The sequence below is a fragment of the Plecotus auritus genome (assembly GCF_963455305.1).
Source record: "Plecotus auritus genome assembly, chromosome: 4".
In the NCBI taxonomy this organism is placed as follows: domain Eukaryota; kingdom Metazoa; phylum Chordata; class Mammalia; order Chiroptera; family Vespertilionidae; genus Plecotus; species Plecotus auritus.
The window spans coordinates 11,231,638-11,255,538 of NC_137775.1; the positions used below are offsets into that span (position 1 = coordinate 11,231,638).

The 23,901-nt window shown below is 46.1% G+C and overlaps 1 protein-coding gene across 1 annotated transcript in view; it reads right to left on the minus strand.

Annotated features, from left to right (window-relative positions):
• Positions 1 to 23,901, minus strand: part of UST (uronyl 2-sulfotransferase) — a 262,801-nt gene that overhangs the window by 75,349 nt on the left and 163,551 nt on the right. Inside the window, exons 4-5 of the mRNA XM_080663571.1 lie at positions 21,468 to 21,547; positions 12,466 to 12,619 (exon numbers count right to left, since the gene is read on the minus strand). Coding sequence (XP_080519697.1) covers positions 12,466 to 12,619; positions 21,468 to 21,547 — 234 coding nt within the window. The remainder of the gene's footprint in view (positions 1 to 12,465; positions 12,620 to 21,467; positions 21,548 to 23,901) is intronic.

Genomic DNA, 23,901 nt, shown 5'->3' on the forward strand with positions numbered 1-23,901 from the left:
GGGGGGTTGGGGAGAGAAAGCAGGTGGGGATGACTGACCAGATAGGGTACCACTCACTGATAAGGGAACACAAGAGGTGATGGATATCTCTGTGTGTGGTAGAGGCAGGAAGTAGGAACACACACCCACCTTGCACAGCTATTCCCAGCATAGTACTGGCACCCTGTAGGTGTTCAAATTATACTGAAGTTGGGTGTACAAGTAGGGAGAAGAGGCAAACATCACTGTTCTCTGTACACTTTGTAACCTGGGGGCTGGGCCAGATGTCACCCAGGGAGTGGTGATGGGTGCTAAGGTTATACAGATCATGTCCTATTATCAGAGAGAATTACATTTTAGTTAAAAATATAAGACCTATACAAACATGAAATAATGTGAAGGATTTACAAAGCTATATGTTAACAAGTAAAAAATAAATATAATCTACAAGGAGTAATAATTACCTAGAGAAATAAAGAATAGCAATAATCAAAGTTGGTCGAGGCTAATCTTATTGCCTGGGGTCACTTCTGTTCATCTTGCAGGGTTTTTGTTACTAGTGATCAGATGTGGAATGGCATAATTATATCTGAGCTTCACTGTCATCAAAGTTTCCTCCATCCTTACTGAACTTGGTAACTTTCTTTTATGCATCTGCTGATTCCTTCTCTAGGTCTCCAAAAAACTGAAAGTGAGTGTTTAAGTTGCAGGTGGCGAAATGGCAGCCATCCTATCTAATAAAAGAGAAACATGCAAATTGACTGTACATCCCACTACACCCACAAGCCACGCCCACCAGCCAATCAGGAGTGAGTATGCAAATTAACCCAACAAATATGGCAGCAGCCATAGAGCTGGAGAGAGCAGGAGGCTTGTGTTACCTTTGGCTATGGAGGAAGCCAAGCTTTCTGCCCGCCCTGGCCTGCCCTGGCCTCCGCTCAAGGCTACAAAGTTTCAATTATAGAAGATAAATAAATCCCAGATACCAGGGCCTCTGCTTGGGTCGCTGGGGGGCGTGGCTGGCCTGCAAACCACCAAAGGCCCCTCGCCCAGGCCACCCCATGCCCCAAGGGAACCCCCACCCTAATCCAGGACACCCTTCAGGGCAAACCAGCCGGCCCCCACCCGTGCACCAGGCTTCTATCCTATCTAATAAAAGAGTAATATGCAAGTTGACCATCACTCCAACACACAAGATGGCTTCCCCCATGTGGTCAAAGATGGCTGCCCCCATGTGGACACAACATGGCTGCCACAAGATGGCCAGCAGGGGAGGGCAGTTGGGAGGGACCAGGCTTGCAAGGGAGGCAGTTGTGGGCAATTAGGCCAGCAGGGGAGGGCAGTTGGGAGGGACCAGGCTTGCAAGGGAGGGCAGTTGTGGGCAATCAGGTCAGGAGGGGAGAGCAGTTGGGGGGGAACAGGCCTGCAAGGGAGGGCAGTTGTGGGCAATCAGGCCAGGAGGGAAGAGCAGTTGGGGGTGACCAGGCTGGCAGAGGAGGGAAGTTGTGGGCAATCAGGCCAGGAGGGAAGAGCAGTTGGGGGTGACCAGGCCTTCAGGGGAGGGCAGTTAATGGTAACCAGGCCGGCATGGGAGGGCAGTTAGTTAGGGGCAATCAGGCTGGCAGGGGAGCAGTTAGGCATCAATCAGGCTGGCAGGGGAGTGGTTAGGGGGTGATCAGGCTGGCAGGCAGAAGCAGTTAGGGGCAATCAGGAAGGCAGGCAGGTGAGCAGTTGGGAGCCAGCGGTCCTGGATTGTGAGAGGGATTCCCGACTGCCTGTTTAGGGCCTAAACGGGCAGTCGGACATCCCTTGAGGGGTCCCAGATTGGAGAGGGTGCAGGCTGGGCTGAGGGACATCCCCCCCCCCACCCACCCCCCACATGAATTTTGTGCACCGGGCCTTTAGTCTTACTATAAAAGTCACATCAGGGTTACCTTCCTCTTTCATAGGGAACGAGTACAGAAACATCTAGTTGAATGTTGATACAATTCCATTGTGTTTTAACTTTGCAATATGACATGCAAAGCTGTTTGTTTAAAGCTGTATTTGTCATAAAACTGTGTAGGTTTTGGTTACAATCCTTTCATTCAAGCATGAATAGGGTTTAGAGTCAGGAAAAACGTGGTCCATGCCTAGAGCTGGCTGACCCATTCAGCCCTGGCCACTTTCCTAGATCAATGAAAATGTCACACGGGATAAAATCAAACCTCTTATTAGATTCCTGCCCAACCACATGTCTGTGACACTCATTAGTCAATCCTGAAAAGGAACTAAGTGGTTTGTTAAGTGTGCTCTGCAAAACCAGCCGATTATGAGCCAGGACCTTCCCAATTTGCAGGCTTGATTATTGTATAACTTTCACAGGCATTCAAATTTTTTAATATTATGATGACTTGGACCTTTCCGTTGCATTTCAGGAGATCAGACATCTGTATAATACCTATTTCTGTGGAAGATGGCCCTGAAGCTCCAAGGCACTGAGCATGCTTGGGCTCCTCATCCCTCTGTCCCCTATTAGCTGTCACCTTTTAAGGACATGGTCAAAAAAAAAAAAAAAAAAAAAAAAAAAGACTTGGTCTTGCCCTTCAATTTCCAGCCATTAGAGGGCAAGGCTTCCATAGCTAACAGATCCAAGACTTGTTTTGAGACAGCTTAAGCGAAGCAAGCATTTTTCCAATTACACACTAGCTAATTCAATTTACACCTATTAGAAAAACTGCCAGCTATTTCATGTTAATATTGACATTTTCATAAGTACTTGCAATTTGAATTCAAGCTGAGATTCCAATAAATCTCTTAGATGTTTTACACTGACTTTTTTTATCTGTCTTCAGACTTTGCACAATATTTTTAAGAACATGTTTTGAGGTCATTCCACCTTTGGGGAATTTTTGCTGTGTATGCTAAACAGTTATGTGGAGAAAAAAGAATTACAATTTGGCAAAGCAAATTGAGGACTACGATAGTGGTGTGGCAGGTTCTGAGAAACAAGTATAGAGTCTGAAATTCAAAATGTTAACACATACAAATTGAGGCATTAGCTTTGCAATTTATATGAAACATCACTCCACAGCTTCTTTGAAAGCAAGCTTCCTGACTTCATTTAAAGAACATTATTTTAAACATTATTTCCTGGCTGCAGGAAATGTAAAATGTAGTTCTGTTCCCAAGTCTTTGAATTTAGCATTTATATGTATTCTGGATGAACTGGCCTGCATTTAAAGAGTGACACGTGTCTCTTTGAAGAGATGGCAATGGATTTCCAATGCTTCATCGACTAAATAAAAACATGGCCTCATGCCAAAATATTTTATTTACTGAAGTGTTCACTCTGTTTCATTGCCAAAAGCTCAGCTTCCTGAAGCAAGATCTTAAACGCACAGTATAATATACTCTTAGGTTTCTGTATAAAGAATATTACCCACTCCAAATTAGGAGAAAGTCTAACTTAAGACATGTACCTAGTATTCATAAGTACAGGAAATCTTAACATTTATTTGCACATGTCTATTCAAAGCCTAACAAATAGAAACTTTTCTGAGGGGAGGGCAAATGTACCTTTTTCCAAGTGGGCAGAGGAAACAGAAAGTTAAGCTTCTAGAAGATATTCGGGAGGTGTGTCTGTCAGTGAAAACAGCCCCTGCTAATACAGCCCAGATTGGATGGGCGCCACTCCTCGGTGGCTCAGCCTTACTTACTTAGCTACCCGTTGGCATCACTTCAGGAGCTTTTAAAAAAATCCCAAAGCACAGAGGGCACCACTGACCCCTTAATCCAGAATGTCTGGGTGTGGGACACAGGCATGTGTCGTTTCTGAAGCCCCCAGGTGATTCATGAGCTGCCAGGCTGAGCAGCACCGCCTTGGTAAACAGAGCCACCTGTCCCCGCAGGGGCACAAGGCTGAGCCCACAGAGGAGGCAGCTGCGGCGGCCTGGCCAGTGACTCACAGTGCGGGCAGGGTCCTGAGAAGATGAGCTCAGCTGACAGGTGGCAGCCAGCAGGATGCACCTGGCTGTGCTCCGCAGGCCTGCGTTGGATGCCCCTGATGGGACCTTCAGTGGAGAAAGCAGGTCAGGCAAACCTGATCTGGCAGCCAGCGGCGCACTGCTGCTTCCCCTCCTCGGGACATCTGGAGAACTGCTTCGCCGCCCCGAAGCTCCGGGCCTCGGGCCCTCCGTGCCAGCAGAGCTGGGCTGCTCACCAGAGAGCAAGCCTCAGTCTTTCAGGCTTGTCACAGACACTCTGCTTACTGGGACCCCTGGACCCTTACCCCTGCCTCAATCTGCATGTGTCCCTGAAGACTGAGTGCCCACTTCGGCTGGGAAGCTTCTCCTGATGATCCCAACTCCCCTGATTTCTTTCCTCACCTGAACTCTCAGGAGGTAAGGGTCTGCATCATTCCTTTGCTGATTAAACATGTCCCCAACCCAGGACAACCCCTGTGCTGCTGCACTGAGCCACTGTCCCTCTCCTTGTCCTGTTAGGCCTTTCGAGTTCGGGCCTTGTGTTGTGAGCCAGGCAGTTAGCCGCCGGGAGGACAGTGAGGTGTCTTGCACTTGTTTGTCACTGCTCCCCCATCCCCGCCTCTGCCCCCACCCGGAGCTGCTCCTGGAACGGGGCCAATGCTCCATAAACACCAGCTCCCTGATTTGACTCGCACTTGGATCACGGCAGAAGCCTCGAATTAACCAGGCTGTCCTCAGAACCCCTCTACTCTGTATGTTGTAGCTGAAGTATTGCTTTCAAAATGTAAAAGCTCAAGGATCCCAGGTAAACATGCCTCCTTGTTTGAAATCTGTTAGCGCCCCCCCCCACCCCCGCCCCAGTGCTCCTCAATAGGGCCTGGGGGCTCTGTGGGGCCTGTCCCGCCTGCCCACAGGAGTGACTCAGGGCTTTCCTTCCCCCCTGGCTCTTCCCCATGCTCACCGTGTCCCTCTTGCCACAGGCCCTTTGGATGTGCTGTTCCCTGTGTCTGGATGTTCTTCCTTCACCTCGTTTCCTTCAGGTCTTAGTTCAACCATCACTTCTCTGACCCAGAGAGCTTCGTAGGATGTGTTGCAGTGTCTATTTCACATGCATTTGTGTCGTTTTGGGTTAATACCTGTCTGAGCTCCTTGAGAACAGACCCAGAATCTGTATTTGCTCAACATTTTAATCTCCAGTTCCTCCTATAGTGCCTGTCACACAGAAAGTACTAAATAAATACTTAGTGAAGTGAATGAATGGTGAATGAAAAAATGGGTGAATGAATGGGTCACTAGTAGAAGGAGAAAAAACGAACTATGAATGGCCACTTAAGTTTTTCACACAAGGGACGGGAAAGCCACAGTTCGGGGCCACTGCATGGCAGCATGGCATGATGGGAAGTAGATGTGGACTCTCCATCTGTGGATGGGACAGGCCAAGTTCAAAATGCCTGTCATGCTCACACACCCTCCATAGTCCCTTCAGGCCCTGCTCAGGAAGCAGTCCTTGGTGACACTGCGATAGGCAGACAATGGGTCCCAAAGATGTCCATACACTGATCCCTAGGAGGGATAGAGGACTTCGTGTGGCAAAACAGATTTTGCAGATGTGATTAAGGGTTCAGTCTTTGAAATGGGGAAATTATCCAGGATTATCTGGGTGGGCCCAATCGAGTCACAGAAATCCTTAAAAGAGGAGAACCCTTCCCATCCGGCTTACAGATATGAGGTAAAAGAAGAAGGAAAGATTTGAAGCATGAGGGACCCACCCCACCACTGGTTGCTTTGAGGATGGAGGAAGGGGGCCACGTTTTAGGAAATGTAGATGCCTCTAGAAAATGGGAATGGTGCTCAGTGGATGACCAGCAAGAACGTAAGACGTCAGTCCTACAGCCACAGGACACAAATTCTGCCAACCGCCCAAAAGAATGAGGACATGGGCCATCCCCTCCTGCCTTCAGAAAGGAATCAGCTCTAATGCCCACACCAGGGATGCTGTGAGGGCGAATGAGCTAACATGGGGAAAGCGTGCTAACCCACAGCAAGCCACGCACGCAGCTGTGGTTATCTGGTGGCCTCTCGGGTGGTGGCTGGTGGCATTCTGTTCTCTCCTTCCCAGGCTCCCAGCTTGCTGCTCCCCGGTGCCTCTCCTTTTCTCCAAAATCTCTTTGTTGTTTCCTAAGCTCCTCCTGCCCCTCTTCCTGCCACACGCATCACCTTCTCTGTTTCCTGGAAGCTCCCAAGTATTGCTAAAGCCCAGAGTGTTCTTTGATTCTAAAAACACCTGTGACCCTGCTTTCAACACACCTCAGCACAAATACATTTCAAGGGCACTTCTCTCAGGTGGGGGCTCCATTGTCTTTCAGAGCATCCCTGCCCCTGGCACCTTTCTCCCCCACCCCCGGGGGTGAGACTGTGCTACTTCCTCAGCTTTACAGCCCTGCGCCTACACCAGCTTAGGTTTCCAAGTAAATAAACTCAGGACAAATGCATGCCAGCAGGCTGGGATCAAAACGCATCTCCAGCTGTTGGGAACACAAAGAGAAGCAGTTTCCTTAGAAACGAATGCCCAGGGGATGGGGTCTAGCGGGGCCATTTGAGATCTCAGCAAAAGGGGAGCTGAGGTTTAGGGCACGGCCCAACATGGCCTGAGCCACATGAGAAGCACAGCTCCTGCTCCCCAGAGAAGAGAACCTCCACTTTCATGGGAAAAACGGTCCCTTTGGGTCACATGAAGCCACTGACAGAGCCAAGGATGGAAGTGTCCTGCCAAAACATGTTTAGGAGAGTTTTAGCTTCCAGAGCACTTCTGCGTAGAGTGTTCAATTTTTTCTCCTGCCAACCCTATGATAGAAGCAGGGTAGGTAAGATGGCCCCATTGTACAGATGAGAAGAGTAAGGTCCGCAGAGGCTGAATCACCTAGGGCAGCTGAGAAGGGCACTTAAGCACACCATGACCCAGGCCACTGTCTCAGCCTCCAACCATAAACCAAATTCCAACCAGTTGGAGACAAAGATCATTACTTTTTTTACCTCCGAGGATTTGGAAAACATAGATATTGCTAAAATACTTAAAAAGCAGATCATCCCAATCCCTTATTTGTTCTTTAAGAAAAGTGATGCATTAGGGACAGAAGCACAGCCTGAGGTTTCATTCACAGGACAGCAGCAGCCAGTCAGAACAGTGGAAATTTCCAGAAACGAGTATTTCATATATATGTATATATCCACAGCTACAGAACCCTCAAAATCCAAAACTTTCAAGCAGATGGAAATGCACAGCTTTCTGCAAACCTTCCCTGACTCTGGACAAGTTTCAGGCTTTTCCAGAATCCAACTGCGCCAACATGATTCACTGAATTCGTTATGAAGTAAGAAGCTGTAAATTACGCATCTTTTCTTTTAAACATGCATTACTTTCCATCTTTATAGCCAAGCTGAATAAACAGTATCCCAGTGGCAATTTTCTCCCTGGAAAAATTTCCTCTCTCTCTTCCGGCTCTCCCAGTGGAGATCCAACAGAGAAGTGGCAGTAAGTTCAGGTGAGGAGCCCACCTTGACATTTTGGGGCATTTGCTTCCTAAGGGTTTTAAGCGAACGGCAGGCATCAGCCACACATGTGTAACTGACCGAGTGGGAATGGCAGCATGAGAAATCCGTCTTCAGGGAAACTCAGTGACTGGGAACGAGAGTGGCTTCAGCGGGAATGAGATGCTCTCCCTCGCTCTCGAGTCACAGCAGTTGCTTTTCATTAGCAGTCATTCATTCTCTCATCAGCTGGGCTCCGGCTGCCAGGTATTCTCAGCCCCGGGAATAAAGAAGCCTGGACTGCAGCTGGAGAAGAGGCTCATGGGCTGGGCCAGATCCAGGGTGCCTGGGCTCGGATCTGCCTCACCTGGTGATTCCCACACCAAGAGGGAGGGAGCCAGCTGGGCAGCTGGGAGCCGAGTTTCCGGTTCTGAACTCAGAGAAATGAGCCTAGGCCAGGGGTGGGCAAACTTTTTGACTCGAGGGCCACAATGGGTTTTTAAATTGGACTGGAGGGCTGGAACAAAAGCATGGATGGAGTGTTGGTGTGAACTAATATAAATTCAAAGTAAAGGAGCGGAGGGGAGAGCAAGAGAACCGGATAGAACAGCCGGATCCGGCCCGCGGGCCGTAGTTTGCCCAAGGCTGGCCTAGGCCCTAGGGAACTGCCTTTTCGCACTGTGGCTGCTAAAAGATGAATTAGTATCCATTCTAGCAAGAATTCATGTAAAGATGATTTTTTTTTTTTTTGTAAATACAAATGAAGAATGGTTTGGAAAGAATTGGAAACATGTAGAAAATCTAATTGTTTCCAGAAAATATGGAGAACAGCTATAAGATGCTTGCACATTTGAAAAAAAAACAAAACAAAAAACCCACCATTTCTATAATAGCTATGTCTTTGTAGGGATGTACAGATGGTATCAAACAAAATTATTTTGCTCAAAAACGCATGGAACTTGGCCCAGTCCTGGTCTCCCTTTACCATTCAGGAAGTCCAACGTGAAGTCCGAGTCATCAAACAACACAGCTGTAGAATCAGGAGGCCTGGCTTCCACACCTGGTGGGGTGCCCAAGCCACACCTGGTGGCGCCCCGAAGCCACCCCTCAACCCAGGCCCCATTCCTGCACCTGTGGCCTCCAGGGACCCTGCAAATCCTGGGATTCCTTTACCCCTTTCCATGTTCTCCCAAACCACCCAGTATCACAAGATGATATTATTTCACCCCTAGAGTGGGCTCAGGCCCTGGCCTCTCTCAGCTGTATGCTAAGCAGCTCTGCAAGGCTCAGGGCCAGGAGCAGAACTGCCTGGTTTTTTGGCAACTGGATAAAGTGAGTGGCTTCAGAGCGCTGAGATCTGGAATAATGCGGGTATATCAGTAGACCCATTTCGGGCCACCCCAATGACTGTGCATACAGTGTGCAAGGGAGAGGCCTCATGGCACAGTGCCCCGAGGGCGCCTGCCTCCTTGGGAGGGGGGACACCCTGTAGGTCCCCTCTCCAGCCCTCGACCCCAGCAGGGCCTCACCGAGGGGACAGTGGTCTCCTCACAGCTGCCCTACACCCCACTGAGACACAAACAACACCCTCTTTGGAGGCAAACAACTGACCATCCAGGCTTGCCAAAATGAGGACAGGCTCTGACAGGGGGCCGTTTTATTTCAAGGGTTTAATGGGAGATGAAATAAAAAGTTTCATCTATTAAAAAGAAAGGCAATAGACTGCCTTCTTCCAAATAAACAAACTATCCTTTGAACAAGAAAACAGCTTCCTAACAGGGTCAGGCTGGGGCCAGATCATAAAGGAGTCACATGTCCCGCAGGCCACCCCCCCCCCGCCCCCTTTCACCCCCTACGCCCTGATTTCTGCCTCTGCTGCTTCGAGGAGCCCACTCTCGCCCGCTGAGGCCTTGCCAAGGAATGATCTGATGAGCTCATCTGACACAGGCCCTTCCAGGACGCAGTGCTTACACGTGGAAAGGGGCCCCTGCAAATCTCTTTAAGGGTAGAATTCCAGGTGGGGAAATTTCCCCGGAATCTCTCAAATCGCACCACAAAGCCAGCTACCAGCCTCTCAAAAACAGAAGACTTACCACCCCTCCAACTTTCAACATTCTATGGGCTTTCAAAAAAAATCTAAACCACCTGGCCAGTGTGGCTCAGTGGCGGAGCATCAACCCAGACACCAAGAGGTCTCCGGTTCAATTCCTAGTCAGGGCACATGCCCAGGTTTCGGGCTCAATCCCCAGAGGGGGACATGCAGGAGGCAGCCGATGGATGTTTCTATCTCATCAGTGGTTCTATCTCTCTCTCCCTCCCTCTCTCTCTAAAATCAATAAAAAGCATTCTTTTCCCTCTTATGTTTACAACTTCTCTGCCTAATGATTACAATTTCTTCTTTGTGTGAATGTGTGAAGACTGTGTTATGTGGAGTGACTTACAGGATAGCAAAACTTGACAGGGTAGAACAATCTAGAGAATTCCTCTCAACTCCTACATTCATGTTCTGTTGTCATTGTTTATTTTATTGACTAAATAGAGTGCTACTGAGGTCTCCATTATTTCAGCCTCTCATCTGGGTACCAGGGACATAGAAGGAACTCTGACCCTACCTTGTCCTCAAAGAGCTGATAGACTGTTTGGAGGAGAGGAGAGAAGTTAAGACAATCTACCACCCCCTCTCAAAAAAAAAAAAAAAAATGACAGAGCCAGCACAAAACCTAGGGGGGAGCACAGAAGAAGAACATCTGGACCTCCATGTACAGTGGTGTAGGCTGTGCACTGTACAACTCAGGGTCACCATCACATAAATCACATTTAGTGTGCAGCCCCCTGGAAACTCTGAGTGTGGGAGCCTTGTGAGACTCTCAGGACAAGCATCTGGGTGTGTCAGTGACATGCAGGTCCAGAGAAGTAGGGAGGAGTCCTGACTCCTAGAGAGAAGGGGGAACTGCTGAGTATGATAGGATGATGCATTTCCTGCTGTGAGAAGGGCGCAGCTCTCTAGTGGAGATTCAGGAGAAAGAGTCACTGATTAAAGTGTGTTCCATTTGGGGTCATTCATGCTACTTCCCAACCTACTTACAGTAACCACAGTGACTCCCAGGGCCTTATATGATCTGTTGTCTCCAACCCTCATCTCTCTCAATTCACCACCTGCCACTTTCCTCTCCCCACCCCTCCCTCACTTCATAGCAGCCATACTGCTCTCCCATACTAATCTTTGAGTGAACCATACATGTCATGTCCCTACTGCAGGCCTTTGCCCCAGCTGCCCCCTCCACCTGGAGCTATACTCTTCCGGCTGACCAGTATCCAACTGCATCTCTCATTCTGCTAGCTGCTCAAACTATACATCCTCCATGACTTCCCTGACCTCCTCATTAACAGCCTCTCCCCACCCCTCAGGCATTCTGGAACTCTAGACGGTCTCTCCACTTGCTCATTTTTCCAAATGACCTTTCATCTTCTGGTAGACTGTGGATTTACTTCCCACCTACTTTAATACTTGAAGAGCAGGATTGATCAGACCCATTCCCATGTCTTTGGTTTTCCAGCATCTTCTGCTATAACTTGGTTCTAATTTTCTTAGTATGGATATTGAGTCAGAAACCTGGAAATATATTTTGATTCAGTGGACTATGATCTGTGCTTTTAGATGATGATGTAAATGCTAATCAAGATCCAGTAGAAATGGAAAGATGATCTGAGTCGACATTATTCCTCAGCCAGTGGTTCTGTACTCTTAATGCACACTCATCATGAATAGAAAATATATAGCTATATTCGTAACATGCAGTTTAAAGGGAAAGAGTAGGGTTTTTGCCATCAAAACTAAAAACCACTTTTAAAATATGCCATCAAAGTATTCCATTGAAGTATTGGGTAGTTGAGTGGTGAGGGAAAGGCCTTGGTTTCTTGTCTTGGCTCATCCACAAACTATGTGCAGCACTGGATAAGACTCCACATCATCCAAAAGTGCTCCCATCCTCCAAACACATCCTTTATTACATTTTAAAAATGAAGTGAGGACATAGAAGTTTTCACATTGTACCAGGACTGTGACTGATGCTACTACTTTCTTTAGCTACCAAGATACTGCCACAGCCCCCTCAGCAGGGGGTGCAGGCTCCAGCAGGGGAAATAGCTGTGCACTGATCCCTCCATAACTCTCTCCTCTCTCTGTGCTGACAGCCCAGCATGGGTCTGCGTGACCCCAAAGGGCTCTCTCACCCACAGAGACCAGGATTTCAGCCTCCTTAACACCAGGCTTTCAGCTATTCAGTACGCTTTTGTCAATTTAGGTCACAAGTAAGTGAGAAATGTCCCCTTTAATTCTGGAAAGGAAGATGCATAAGTCTTCCCTCTATTTTTGTTTCCAACACAGCGCCCTGGAAATAATGACTGAGGTCAAAACCCACATCCTTCTGGAGCTGAGCATCCCGAAACACAGTGCAGAAAAGGCGCACCATTCCCCCTGAGGTGGCCTGATGCTGTTGTGCTGTGGAGGAAAGCACCCCGGACTTCAAGTCAAGAGGACCCAGAGACAGTCAGTTACAGCTGGGCCCCTTACCAGGAGCCCCAAATTTGGCAAGTCCCACATCTTTTGGAACATCAGAGTTCTTGCCTGAAAGCACCCCTCCCTCCTAGGATTGCCATGGGAACTGAATGGGTTGCGGTAGGAGAACATGCTTCGTGACCCTCAGAGAGCGATGCCCAAAGGGAAAGATCATTTCTGCTCTGGGACTCAATTCTAGCGCTAACATCAAGCTGAGGACAGCAAGATTAGAGAGTCATTGGAAAGAGTTCATTATGATCTGGGTCATCGGAACAATTTTTCACTGGCACAACCTTCCTCCCCAAGGAAGAGCCCTCGCCACACAGGCTCCGTGGAGGTGCCGTGGGAATGCCATGGGCAGGCTGAGAGCTTCCAGCCCCAGGAGCTGCTCCCAGGGCGGGGGGGCAACCACCTCTTGGCCGCAGCAGGACTCACCAGGTAGCGCTCCTCCTGCCGCATGCTGGGCGTGCGGATCATGTGATTCTGTTCCCCTCTCCAGTCTCCGAATCGACGGAAAAAGTAGTTAGACAGAAACCGGTTGACGGGGTCTCTGATGATGTTGATGTAGACAGGCTGGTCTCCTCCAAACCTAACAAGCACACGAACACGGAGCCGGTTACAAGCCGTCACTTCCAGAAGGAAAGAAACCGCTGAGACAGACACCGTCTCCCTCTAGGTTAGCACGCTATCATCAGACCCGTCTGCGAAAGTACCAGTGAACAGCGCAATCAGCAAGCAGGTTCCCGACAGGCATTTTGTTATGGTGCAGAAAGAGCCTGCCCGGGGACCTGTGGAGAGGCTGCTGGGACTGTTCATAACAATGACCTCATTTGTCAACTCTCTTACCGTACTAGCTTGTAGGTCCGAGGAGTGGAGCAGGCTGTACTGGCACAGACCCACGGGCACCTGGCTGAATGTTTGAACTGACTGCTATGTTCTGATCGTCTTTCAGGTCAACAGGTCGACAGGGCGTACCCTACATTCTAATTTAGATAGCCTCAGGTGAGGTGCTCTGGGGAATGTGGATCAGTGAGTCAACATTTCTTAAACTTATGAATACTTTATTTGTCCAACTCACTGCAGCCTCACAATATCTCAATGGAGTAGGAACCATAATGATCCCTGCCTTCATTTGGGGAAACTGAGGCAGGGAGCGGGTGAGTCACTGGGCCAGGATATGAACCCGGGTGGTCTGGCTCCAGACTCTGTGTTCTGAACCATGGACAGAGGCTGCTGGAATTGGTAAATGTACGAGTAAATGGGAGGAACCTCAGGGACACAACAAAAATCAGCATAGTTATCCTCAAGTGATGGCAAGGGGTTGTAGATAAAAATATAGCAAATATGTAGGTGATCCTTTAAAAGTCCTGCCACAAAGGAATTAGACAGATGATCTGACTGCTGGCCCAAGAGCTAGGCCTTCCCAAGACAAAATGACGAGGTTGGCGAATTTCTCGTAAGGTCCCTCCTCTCCTCTCTCTTTGAACTGCCTGCAAGCAGTGACATGAGGAGCCGAGACAGAACACTCCAGGCTCTGGACAGAGGTCTTGCCCTGGGGACCTCCTGAGGGACCCACCAGCTTCTCTCGCCCTGTGACCCTGTGACCTTGTGATGAGGATGCCTGGACATTTGTCAGGGGTCAGAAAGAGCTCCAAGAAAACAAACTGATGTAACCGGCTCCCACCTCTACCTAGTTGGCAGACTCTTTGCCTTTCAAAACCCAGCCCAGAATCCCAGTCACATCCTTCAGCAATTAATTGTGTCCTAGTGTCCATCCCTCTGTCCTCTCCCTCCAAGCCCTGACTCTAGCACACTGTGTGTACATCTGCCTCTCCCGTCAGACTGTGGACCTCCTGGAGCCAGGAACGATGTCACTGAGTACAGTACATGGCACACAGTAGGTGCTCAACCATGAAGAAATGAATTCCTGCATGCAGGCTTATAAGTGTGCAGGTTACTACCAAGATCACAGGGCTCAGTTGTAGGAGGAAAGCTGACACACAACACCAATCCTTTTTGCGTATTTATTCATACAATGTTGTCCTCAGCTTCTCTGCATTTTTAAAGAGAATCTTCAGAGACAGGAATACTAGTATAAACAAAGATAAAGAAATGACTCCAATGGTGGAATCTCAGGCATCAGGACATGTGAAAGGTATTCTGGAACCTTGAATACACCATATTGGAAAACTTGCTGCTCATGAGTACGGTGAGCTGTGCCAACAGGAAATTTGTCAGTCCCCATATATACACAAGATAACGTTCATGCTACCTTAACAACAATTAACTAGTCCCAGAAGTCAGCTGTGCCAATCACTAGATAACCATCATCATCCTAGATGTACCATAATCTGCCTCTTCTAAATGAAATCGTGTTTCATATCTATGATAAGTAGCAGCTAAAATAATAATTCTAGGGATTAGGAAGACAAAGCATGAACACTAGATGTGAATGCAATTAAGCCCTCAAAATTGTATCATGCTTTAAAACCTCAACTGTACTTCTATGTCATGTGAAGAATGACTAATTAGCAAAAGTGTCCAGTCATGGAACTCAATCCCAGCTTCCCACTAGGAGATGGTCCTTGGTCTGGCCACAGCCATCCTCTCTTGAAAGCTACAGATGTGAGGCTTGACAAGGCTTTGAGCATGGGTGACTTGCTCCTGTTTGCATGTTGTAACCCAATGCAAGAATTCCAGGGTACTTGTCCAAAACAGAAGTTGTAGGCAATTTAAGAATTTATTGTCAAGTATTAGATAATATAATAGCCTCTCTCTAGCGATTTCTGCAAGAGAGGTGTCTGATATATACCCTCCTTCCCAGAAAGTGACAGTGATAATAGTTTCAGCCTGCCAATTCTCATCCTTTTCCAGGACACATGGCTCCCTCCCAAACTGCCGAAACCAGAAGGGGCATGTCGGTACTACAAAAGAGGCCAGGGAACCACTGCTCTGTGTCTCAGTGCCTGAGAAGAGAAAGAAGTGTCTCACCCTCGTTCCATTCTCTCTCAGGGTCAGTTTCGCCTCTCAGTAATTTTTAAATTCTGGTCAGAAATCCTGGTCACCCTTATAGGGTCTCTGAGTCACTGAACCTACTGCCTGCTGTTGATTCCATTCTAGAGAAAGAATGCTGTGTATGCCCCGCCCCCACTTGCCACTGCCTTATTGTTCAATCCCCGGAGAGAAGATTCCACAACCTCCCTGCAAAGTCCATCCTCTGGGTCCACCCCACAGTCGAGGAGTCTTTGTTACACACACCCCAGATTCCTAATCTTCCTTTTGTGGGAACTTCCTTCTGTTTGATCCAGTCCACACAAAGGATTAGCTTCTCTTCATGGGCTTTTACAACTTTTAGACGTCAGCTTCAATTTTAATTCCTTTAATTTGTGTGTGTGTGTGTGTGTGTGTGTGTGTGTTTAAAATTCCTTTAGTGTTTGCTCTAATTTGGTCTTTATTGAACTGTAAAATATTGTGCTGATCACAGCTCATGACAGGGTTGTGTGAACAGGAGAGAGTAGAATCAGGCCATAATTTTGTTTTTCACTTAACAACACACCCTCCAGTCCCTTGGTCACCACAACAATAATTGCATATTTGAAGTTCTCTTTTAAGTTATCCTAAAGTAGCAGGGATTTCCAATTTCTTTGGCATTTATTTGTTCATAGGTCATATTCACCAACACTTTAATCACCTCTGTGGGTCTCCTTCTGATCCTCTGCAAATTTATCATAGTATCTCTGTTTTCTTTTCTTGATGAGAACACAAAGATCCAAAGCAGCATATAATTCTCTAGGAATAATAACTACATGGTTCTCATGCATTTTTAAATATCTCATTCTGAGCATTTTCTTCCCCCTCTGCTACCTTAATCGATCACCTCTTTGGCAACATTAGTCACCTTTTTGATGAGCTACACAAAACACTTGGATGAGAATTTTAGGTACACTTTTACCGACATATATCTCTAAACAGTTCTGATTATCCCAATCAGAAACTCTGTGCCCCTTAAACAATAAGTCTCCTTCCCCCCTATTCCTAGCCCCTGGTTACCATCATTCCACCCAAAGTCTATCTTCTTTGTAACTTCTGCCTGAAAGTTGAAATTATCCTTGTCCTATTACCTACAATAAAAGATGAAAATACTGAGGCGGGCAGTCCACAGCTTTGATCATTGTAATGAGGGACGAGACACTTTGAAGTGAGAGAAAAGCCCTCCTGGGAAAGCAGATGATTGGGGGCAGATGAGGAGCTGCCTGCGTGTGGGGCCAGTAGAGATGGTTATTGAATGGTCCTTTGCTAGAAGCTAAAGCCATTAATGGACCACTCATGGGGTAGGAAGTCCACCCTCCATCCTCACAATCCTAATGAGTGGGCACTTGGTCTTGGCTGTCCCATATAGGGCCTGCCATCACAAAACACAATCAGAAGAGATTCAGCCACTCAGCTCGCTGGCGAGGGCAGAACATTTATTTAGTAGGAAGTGGAGACAAACAGGGTGAAGGGAGGGGGCAGTTGAGCCACTGGAATTGGGGTTCTGGCTCAGAGAGGAAGATGGCTTGATAAGACAGGATGTAAGCAGATGACCAGGAGGAAGGTCCTTCCCACGTGCAGGGAAGTGAGCTCAGGGCAAATCCAGGTTATGCTAATCCTCAGGAAGCCGCAGGGCACACCCACGGCAGAGTGAGAAGGGAAGAGTGAGGAAGAGAGGGCCATTTTAGGAAGATCAGTTCCACTGTGTTGAAATGGGATCAACTGAGAGAAATCTCTCATTTTCAAATCTAACTTCTGGGCTCTGCTGAAGTAGGTAAAGAAAGTGGTCATTACCTTTGTCTCCCACGTTTGAGGCTTGGTGACCCCTACAAAAGAGCTGCAGGGCACAGCATTTAAAAGGATCACTTCGCTAATGAGAATAAAAACAAAGTCAGCATTTAGAAATAAGATGTGGAAATCCGACTGCGTTACAGAATTAACTTAGCAAGATCAGATTTGTTTTGTTAAATAATGCCATCAGAGGGCAGACTTTGTTCACATCAGTAATAAGACTTCCCCTTAAGGAAAGAGACGGAGTGTCCAAAAGGCCTCCCCTTGCACAGTGCACCCTGCCAGCTTCTCTAGTGATTGATTTCGTTTTAAATGTTTTGCTTTTGTAAGTTAGTGTTGGTATTGGAGCCATCCTCTGAGACAAAAGATGAAATAGAAATGGAAGCAAAGCAGGCTGAGGGGGTCACGGTGCAAAAGGAAGAAGGACATAAGCAAGCTTCAGAGAGGTGGCAGTTGGAAGTTACTTAGCATATTGATATCGCCTGTCATTCGCTTGGACTATTCTGATAGTATTGAGCTCTGATACAGAACTTCACAATGTTGTCCCTGCAGGATCCAAATTGGGGGTTGAGGGGAATTGTGAATTGAAAAAAGAATTACTGCCTCCCCCCGCCCCCCAAAAAAGTTTAGAAAACAAACAAACCAACAAAAAGTAGGAGCAGGAGGGAGACAAATTGAGTTGCCTGTCACGTTTTCTTCCAGTGTGTAGATCTAAGACAAACTTAAAGCCAGGCTGTTGATGTTGGGAAGTTACACCTTTTCAAAAAGTACAGTTCTTTAAGTTACTTCGATAACTGGGGACAGGCACATGAAACCACAGTATGCGGATATTAAAACTCCTCCTTAACCATCATGGGAAAGAGCTGCATTACTTAGACCAAGGGACTTTGGACTCAATTCCCCAGCTAGTCCGGGTGGACAACACTTGGCCGAGTAAGAGAGCACTGCCGCGGGAGACTCCCCCAATCCATCCCAAAGGCTGAAGTTTCTGCGGGCTTGTGTTCCCTCCTCCGGCAGGAAAGCTTCCCCAACGTAACCACAAAAACACTAGACTGGTCCGATACTGCTGTTTCCCATGGCTGAATTAATAAAACTGGACATGGGGAAATGGTTCCTTCTAGCTCTAAAGCAAGGACAAAGGCGGGATACAGAAGGATGCCTAGATGATGAATAAATGAAGTAAGTCAGCTATTGAATAGCCAGAAGCTCACAGGATAACATTTCTCAGAGTGTTTAAACTTCAAGGTAAGAATGCCCCATTAATGGGGGAGGGAGGGTAGAATTAAGGAGCAATTCATTTTGATATAATGCCACACCCTTCAGAAGTTCGGAAAATTCTGGTGCAAAAGAATGTGTGGGGAGAGAGGCCAGACTTTCATTCTTACATTCTGCTCACCAGCAAGTACCTTGTGACACGTTAGGAATGTAAGGAAGATTAGAAATAAAATATCAACAAAGAATATTGGGTTGCAATATCGATTCTTCTCTTAACAACCTCATTATCTTGAAACAAGCCAGCCACATGCCTGTCAGCAATGATCAGGATAGGTTTATTAGGAACGGTCAATTATCTCGATGCCTTACAATTCACAATATAAAACTCACTTTAAAAACACATGGAAGCTCTCTTAACAAGCCCCAACTTAGTTGTTTATCTCTAATTGTATATTTTGGGGCTTTTTTTTTTTTTGTATGCCCACACTTTGCCCATTTATACCTGAGACATTTTCCTGAAATCCATCTATTCCCTTGAAAAATAAAAAGGTGATTTTTAACTTCCCATGTTCTGTGAGTATAACATCGTCTTGTAAAGAATAAAAGTTCCATTTGTCATTCTGCCCGTTTCTGGAGGTCTTCCCCTCAGGTCCCGGCCCTGTGCATGTGGCTGGGAAGAGGGGGGAGGCTGCTCCCCTCTTAGCATGAGCTTCTTAAAGGCGCAGAGCTGATCCGCTCGGTATCTGCCTTTGCCTGCTTGCAGTCTGGGCTGCCATGCACTGCAATCCCCATTCGCTGGGTGCTCTCAGTCCCTCTGTTTGTCCTGCTTTTGCTCATGCTGGTTCCTGTGCCGCCAATGTCTTCCCCTTCAATCTGTCCAAAGCTGGCCCACCCCTCACATCCCAGCAGCAATGGCTCCTGCTCGCAATGTTCTCCAGTCTTGCTTTTCTGGGCGGAGGGTCCTGCCTCCCACTTCCTCTGGAGGAGACCCTGTGATTTTCTCCTCCAGTTCATCACACTTTGTTGCCACCTCTTCATTAATGCGAGAAGAGTTTCCAGTTACCTGAAGGAGAATATTTCTCATTCCCTGCAGAAGCCCCAGTCCTAGGGTGGTGTACAGGAGACAGGGCGTCCTCAATAAACATGTGTTTAATTGAACAAAAAGGAATGGAGGAGTCACCAGCAGGAGCAGGGCCCCACCCTCAAAGCATTAGATAGAGACACCAGGAGACTACCCACAGCAGGAGCCAACCCAGGCCAGACTCCTGCCGAGATGCCTTTCAAAGCCACTTTGACTACATAGAATGTTTTTCTTTCCAGAGAACCTGAAAGGCTTTCCTTCATGCGTTTAGGGCATCCCTATAAGGTGGTAGTGGCAGGAACTGCCCTACTTTACAGACAGAAAAACAGAGACCCCCCAAGAGGTTTAACTGCTCGCCCAGAATCATGATCATTGAGAAGGTCTAACACCCAGGCCAACACTGTTTTCTGCAGAGGTAGTGTCTTCTAAAGGTATTTATAATTTTTTTTTTCTTTCTGAATTTAATTAATCAAGATTAAACTCTTGGATATGTTTTCGACACTGGGGGCCATGATATAATAGAGTCATCGCACTGGGCCCAGCTCTGCTGATCCAATTAGGATATGGGCTTTGGCTTGTCATTAGAGTTTTCACTGTCCTGAGCTCATTATTAAGACTTGCTGCATTGCAATTTGTTTTGGTTGTAAAGATTTGACCCTGAAGCAAGAGTGAAATGAAATCAGGTTGGAGGACATCCGGGGTGACGCAGAAGGAAGCTCATGAGAAGAGTAAGGGTCAGAGGGGCCGAGCTTGCCGCTGTACAAGTCATAAAAGGCAGTGCCTAAAATAGCTAACAAGTCCCCATTATCTAATTATGTTGAATTATATGTTCTTGGCAGACTGGAAATGAGAGGCAGGGCACATACTCAGGCAATCCAGTAGCAAGCAACTTCATACATGTGGTTGGGAACCAGCTCTCCATACATGGCCTGGGCCACGGAGGATCATTTGCAGGCGTCCTATTCACCTATTCCCTGAACCAGAACCTTGGTTATCAAGCAGGCCGGAAACCTCAGGGGAAGCTTGCTTTCAAAGATAAGGCAGCAACTCCTCTTTGCTGCTTCATAACTTGCTTTGCTGAATCTCATTCTCTACACTTAATTTGCACTGGGCCTGGGGCAAGGGAGGAAGTCCTTTGAAGGCTAAAACCTTCTTCCATCCCCTTAGGTTGATAGGCATCCTGGGGCCGGCAGAGCTGGGAACACTCAAGGCCTCCCTGGGTGCCTGGCCCTCAGGGACCATTAGGCCAGCACAAGCCAGTAGGACAATCCAGTGCTTTCTATGGACCTGCGCGGTGCTAGTACCCCCACGGGAATAACAGTGAACTGGTCGATGAGGGAGGCCCAGGGTCCCGGGCTGGTCAGTGGATCTGTCTCTGGACCCAGTGCTCTGTCAGAGGTACAGCTGTGAGCTCAGACATGGGCCAGCGAGAGGAGAGGAAGAATCTGAGGACTTCCCATTCACAGCAAAGCCCAGTGACAAGGGGACCCACGCAAATGAATCCCTGAGTAAGAGAATGCCCAGAACTCACAATTAACAACTTCACAAATCAAGGGTCTAAAAACTTAAATTGGAAAAATTTACATTATTATCAGAAAGTCCCTGCAGCCAAAGAAAAAACAGATTTCTAAAATACCCCTTCGGCATCAAACATGCAAGGCTTAGACTAGTCAGATGAGTATTTCCAGGGTCCTGTGGGTGTTCAAGTTGTACAAAAATGTGCAATGAAATATTTCTGTTAAAATATTTGTGTCTTGCCCTAGCTGGTTTGGCTCAGTGGATAGAGCATCAGTCTTCGGACTGAAGGGCCCCAGGTTCAATTCCGGTCAAGGGCACATGCACAGGTTGTGGGCTCGATCCCCAGTAGGGGGCATGCAGGAGGCAGCCGATCAATGATTCTCTCTCATCATTGATGTTTCTATCTCTCTCCCTCTCCCTTCCTCTGAAATCAATAAAAATATTTTTAAATAAATAAAATACCCTTGTCTTACTTCCCAAGTTATTTCTTTTAGTACAAAATCTGATTTGAAAAAAAAAAAAAAAAAAAAGAACTATCAGGTAAAATGGCTTCTCATTAAAAATAATTTCAACTTTTCATAAGATTTGAGATTAATATTCTAGAAAGAAATGAAGCTCTTGTCTAAATATTTCAAATTTTTGACCCCTTCACAGCAAAAATAACAGGATGAAAAAAGGCTTTTCAAAGGCAATTACACTACCTTGGAAATGAAGGTAGATTTTAAAGTAATTGTTTGTTAGATGGAGTCTACGTCCTGAAAAGAAATGGAAAAGAAAACCATTAAACAGGAAAATATCTTACCTTGAGAAGTTGAGGAAATGAACATGTCGAGTAAATAAATAGGGCTGTTCGGCAGTACTTATATTTTTAATCAGTTCCATCTATTAAAAAAAGTACAAAATTAGCATATATAGGATCTAATTTTCTAAGCCATATTAAGCTAAAGGTTATCTCCCCAACTCTTTTCATCCTCCCTTACTACCTCCTGGACCAGAGCCAAACAGCTGTGTTTTCTGCAACATTTATGAACTTGACTTACGGCTTCTTACTGAATAAAACAGTGCTGTCCAGATTTATAGTCCTGTATTTAATTTAGTTGATTGCTACCATGAAAACAATGTGACAGAATAATTAATTTTAACTGGAGAAGTCAGTGTATTGCTGTTCAAAAATGCAAATAAGAAAAATGCTTTTAATTCCTTCCATTAAAGTCACACCAAGACAAGAGGTTAATCATTATGTTATATTTCTATAATGATATTACTGCGAGATGCAGAAATATTTGAAAATCATTTTGCAGAATTTAAAAGTGGGAGTAAAATGAGACAATACATCATTATTTTTCTCTCTGAGTATAAACATTTACAGTAAAGCCAATATTTCATAGGAAACACACAAAACCCCCAAACTTCTTGGGTTCTGGTGGGTGGTCATCTGAATTATTTATTTACCATATCGGCAAGGCAAGACGTAGTTTATATTCATATAAACTAACATTTATGGTCTTCTGGAACATGTCATGATACAGAAAACATTCAGTAAAATCTCTTAGAAATTCCAAGCATTCTTATGACTCCCTGGCTTCCTAAATTCTACTTCCCTTAGATTTCCTAATGGGCTCCATCAAAACTGACACACTGTGGAATTTTTAAGAGGCACATGGAAAATGGCTACTCTGGAAGTACATCACAAGTCCAGCATTTCATATTTTATGAATTAGTTCAAGTTGAAAACTGGAAAGAAAAACGGGCATTCACATGGTAAGCACGGCAGCAGCAACAACAATAAAACCAGAGCTTGGAACTCCATGTGTCTCCAGCAGAAGAGAGAGCCTGGTCTTGCCTGGGTGCCTCCTGTCTAGTGCGAGGTGACACACATACTACGCTCAGTAAATATCTGTTAAATAAATTAACTCCAACTAGTACATGCTTTATAGATGCTACACTCGGATGCCAACGTCTGATCCTTTTATTAGATATTCATACAATGGTTGTTTGAAGATATGAAATTGAATTTTAAAGTAAATGACTTGCCGTTTCAAAGCACTGTGCTTTTGTTTGTCAGTGGCAGACACGGGTAAATAATGACCTGTCTAGGCTTGAGCATAAAAGGACATTGAAATCTGGCTCTTTACTGTTTACCCTCTACACCCTCCTGCCCCCCTCCACATGCCCTTGGTGCTTGTTTTTGGTAATAAAACTTCTTGCTTAGTCACAATGCAGATTTGAATTTTTGATGGATCTACCAATAGAATTATTGATTTAGAAGCACAACCAAAAGTCCCTGAGGATGTCTGCTTAGAAACATAACTCTTTACTGTGTGTATGTTTAATACAAGCATCACTTAATGCCTTCATCTCTAAACTATTTTTATTCAGGTATTTTTCTGCACACACAAAAGCAATATGAGAAATCCCCCTAGTATTAACAAGAAGACTGGAAAAACAGGTAGTAAGGAAAACCATTTCTTTCATATATTCAACATTATATTATATTCTCCAAACACATGTCAACGTGTTATACTTAATGGAAGAACAGTAAGTGGTTAGATTCTGAGAAGAGTGTCACAATAGTCATAAAGCTGTCTATTCCACAAGGAAAAATTGATTAGCAGTGACAACGCATAACTCTTTCTAGACATATCTTTAAACATAGCATAAAGGTAGGAATGTTCATGTTTATTGCCTTAGTACAGTGAAGTGAGATCTCACTTCAGCTCTCATACATTCTGTCACTGCTCAGCAAATTGTAAAGCTCCTTAGGAAGTACCACAAGCACAGGTGTAGGGCATTATGTTCAAGGTGTCATTTGATTGTTTTCACAAATACTAAGACTCTCCCCATTTCTAGTGATAAGTGCTGGTCTTCCGAACCCCTGCTGCCCATCACCTGAGTTATCCCTCTTGGTCCTCCCATTGTTGTTCTTGCCTGAGTCTGCGCGAGTGGCATCATGGGTGGCAATGCACTACCTAAAATCATCACAGAAGCTACCTGTCCTTCTTCTCCTTGGCTCATTTACTGAATCCACTGCATACATTCATTCATCATTCATTCATTCATTCAGCATTTAGCACTTACTAGGCCCTAGAGATGAAAACATAAATAAGGTCAGGGGGAAGACACTTAAAGACAAGACAGAGGAATGTATCCTAATGGTGTCCCCAAACCTACCATGACACAAGCCACACTCTTGGTCCTCACCCATCTTTACTCCTTATAGCTTATTTCACCTCTGA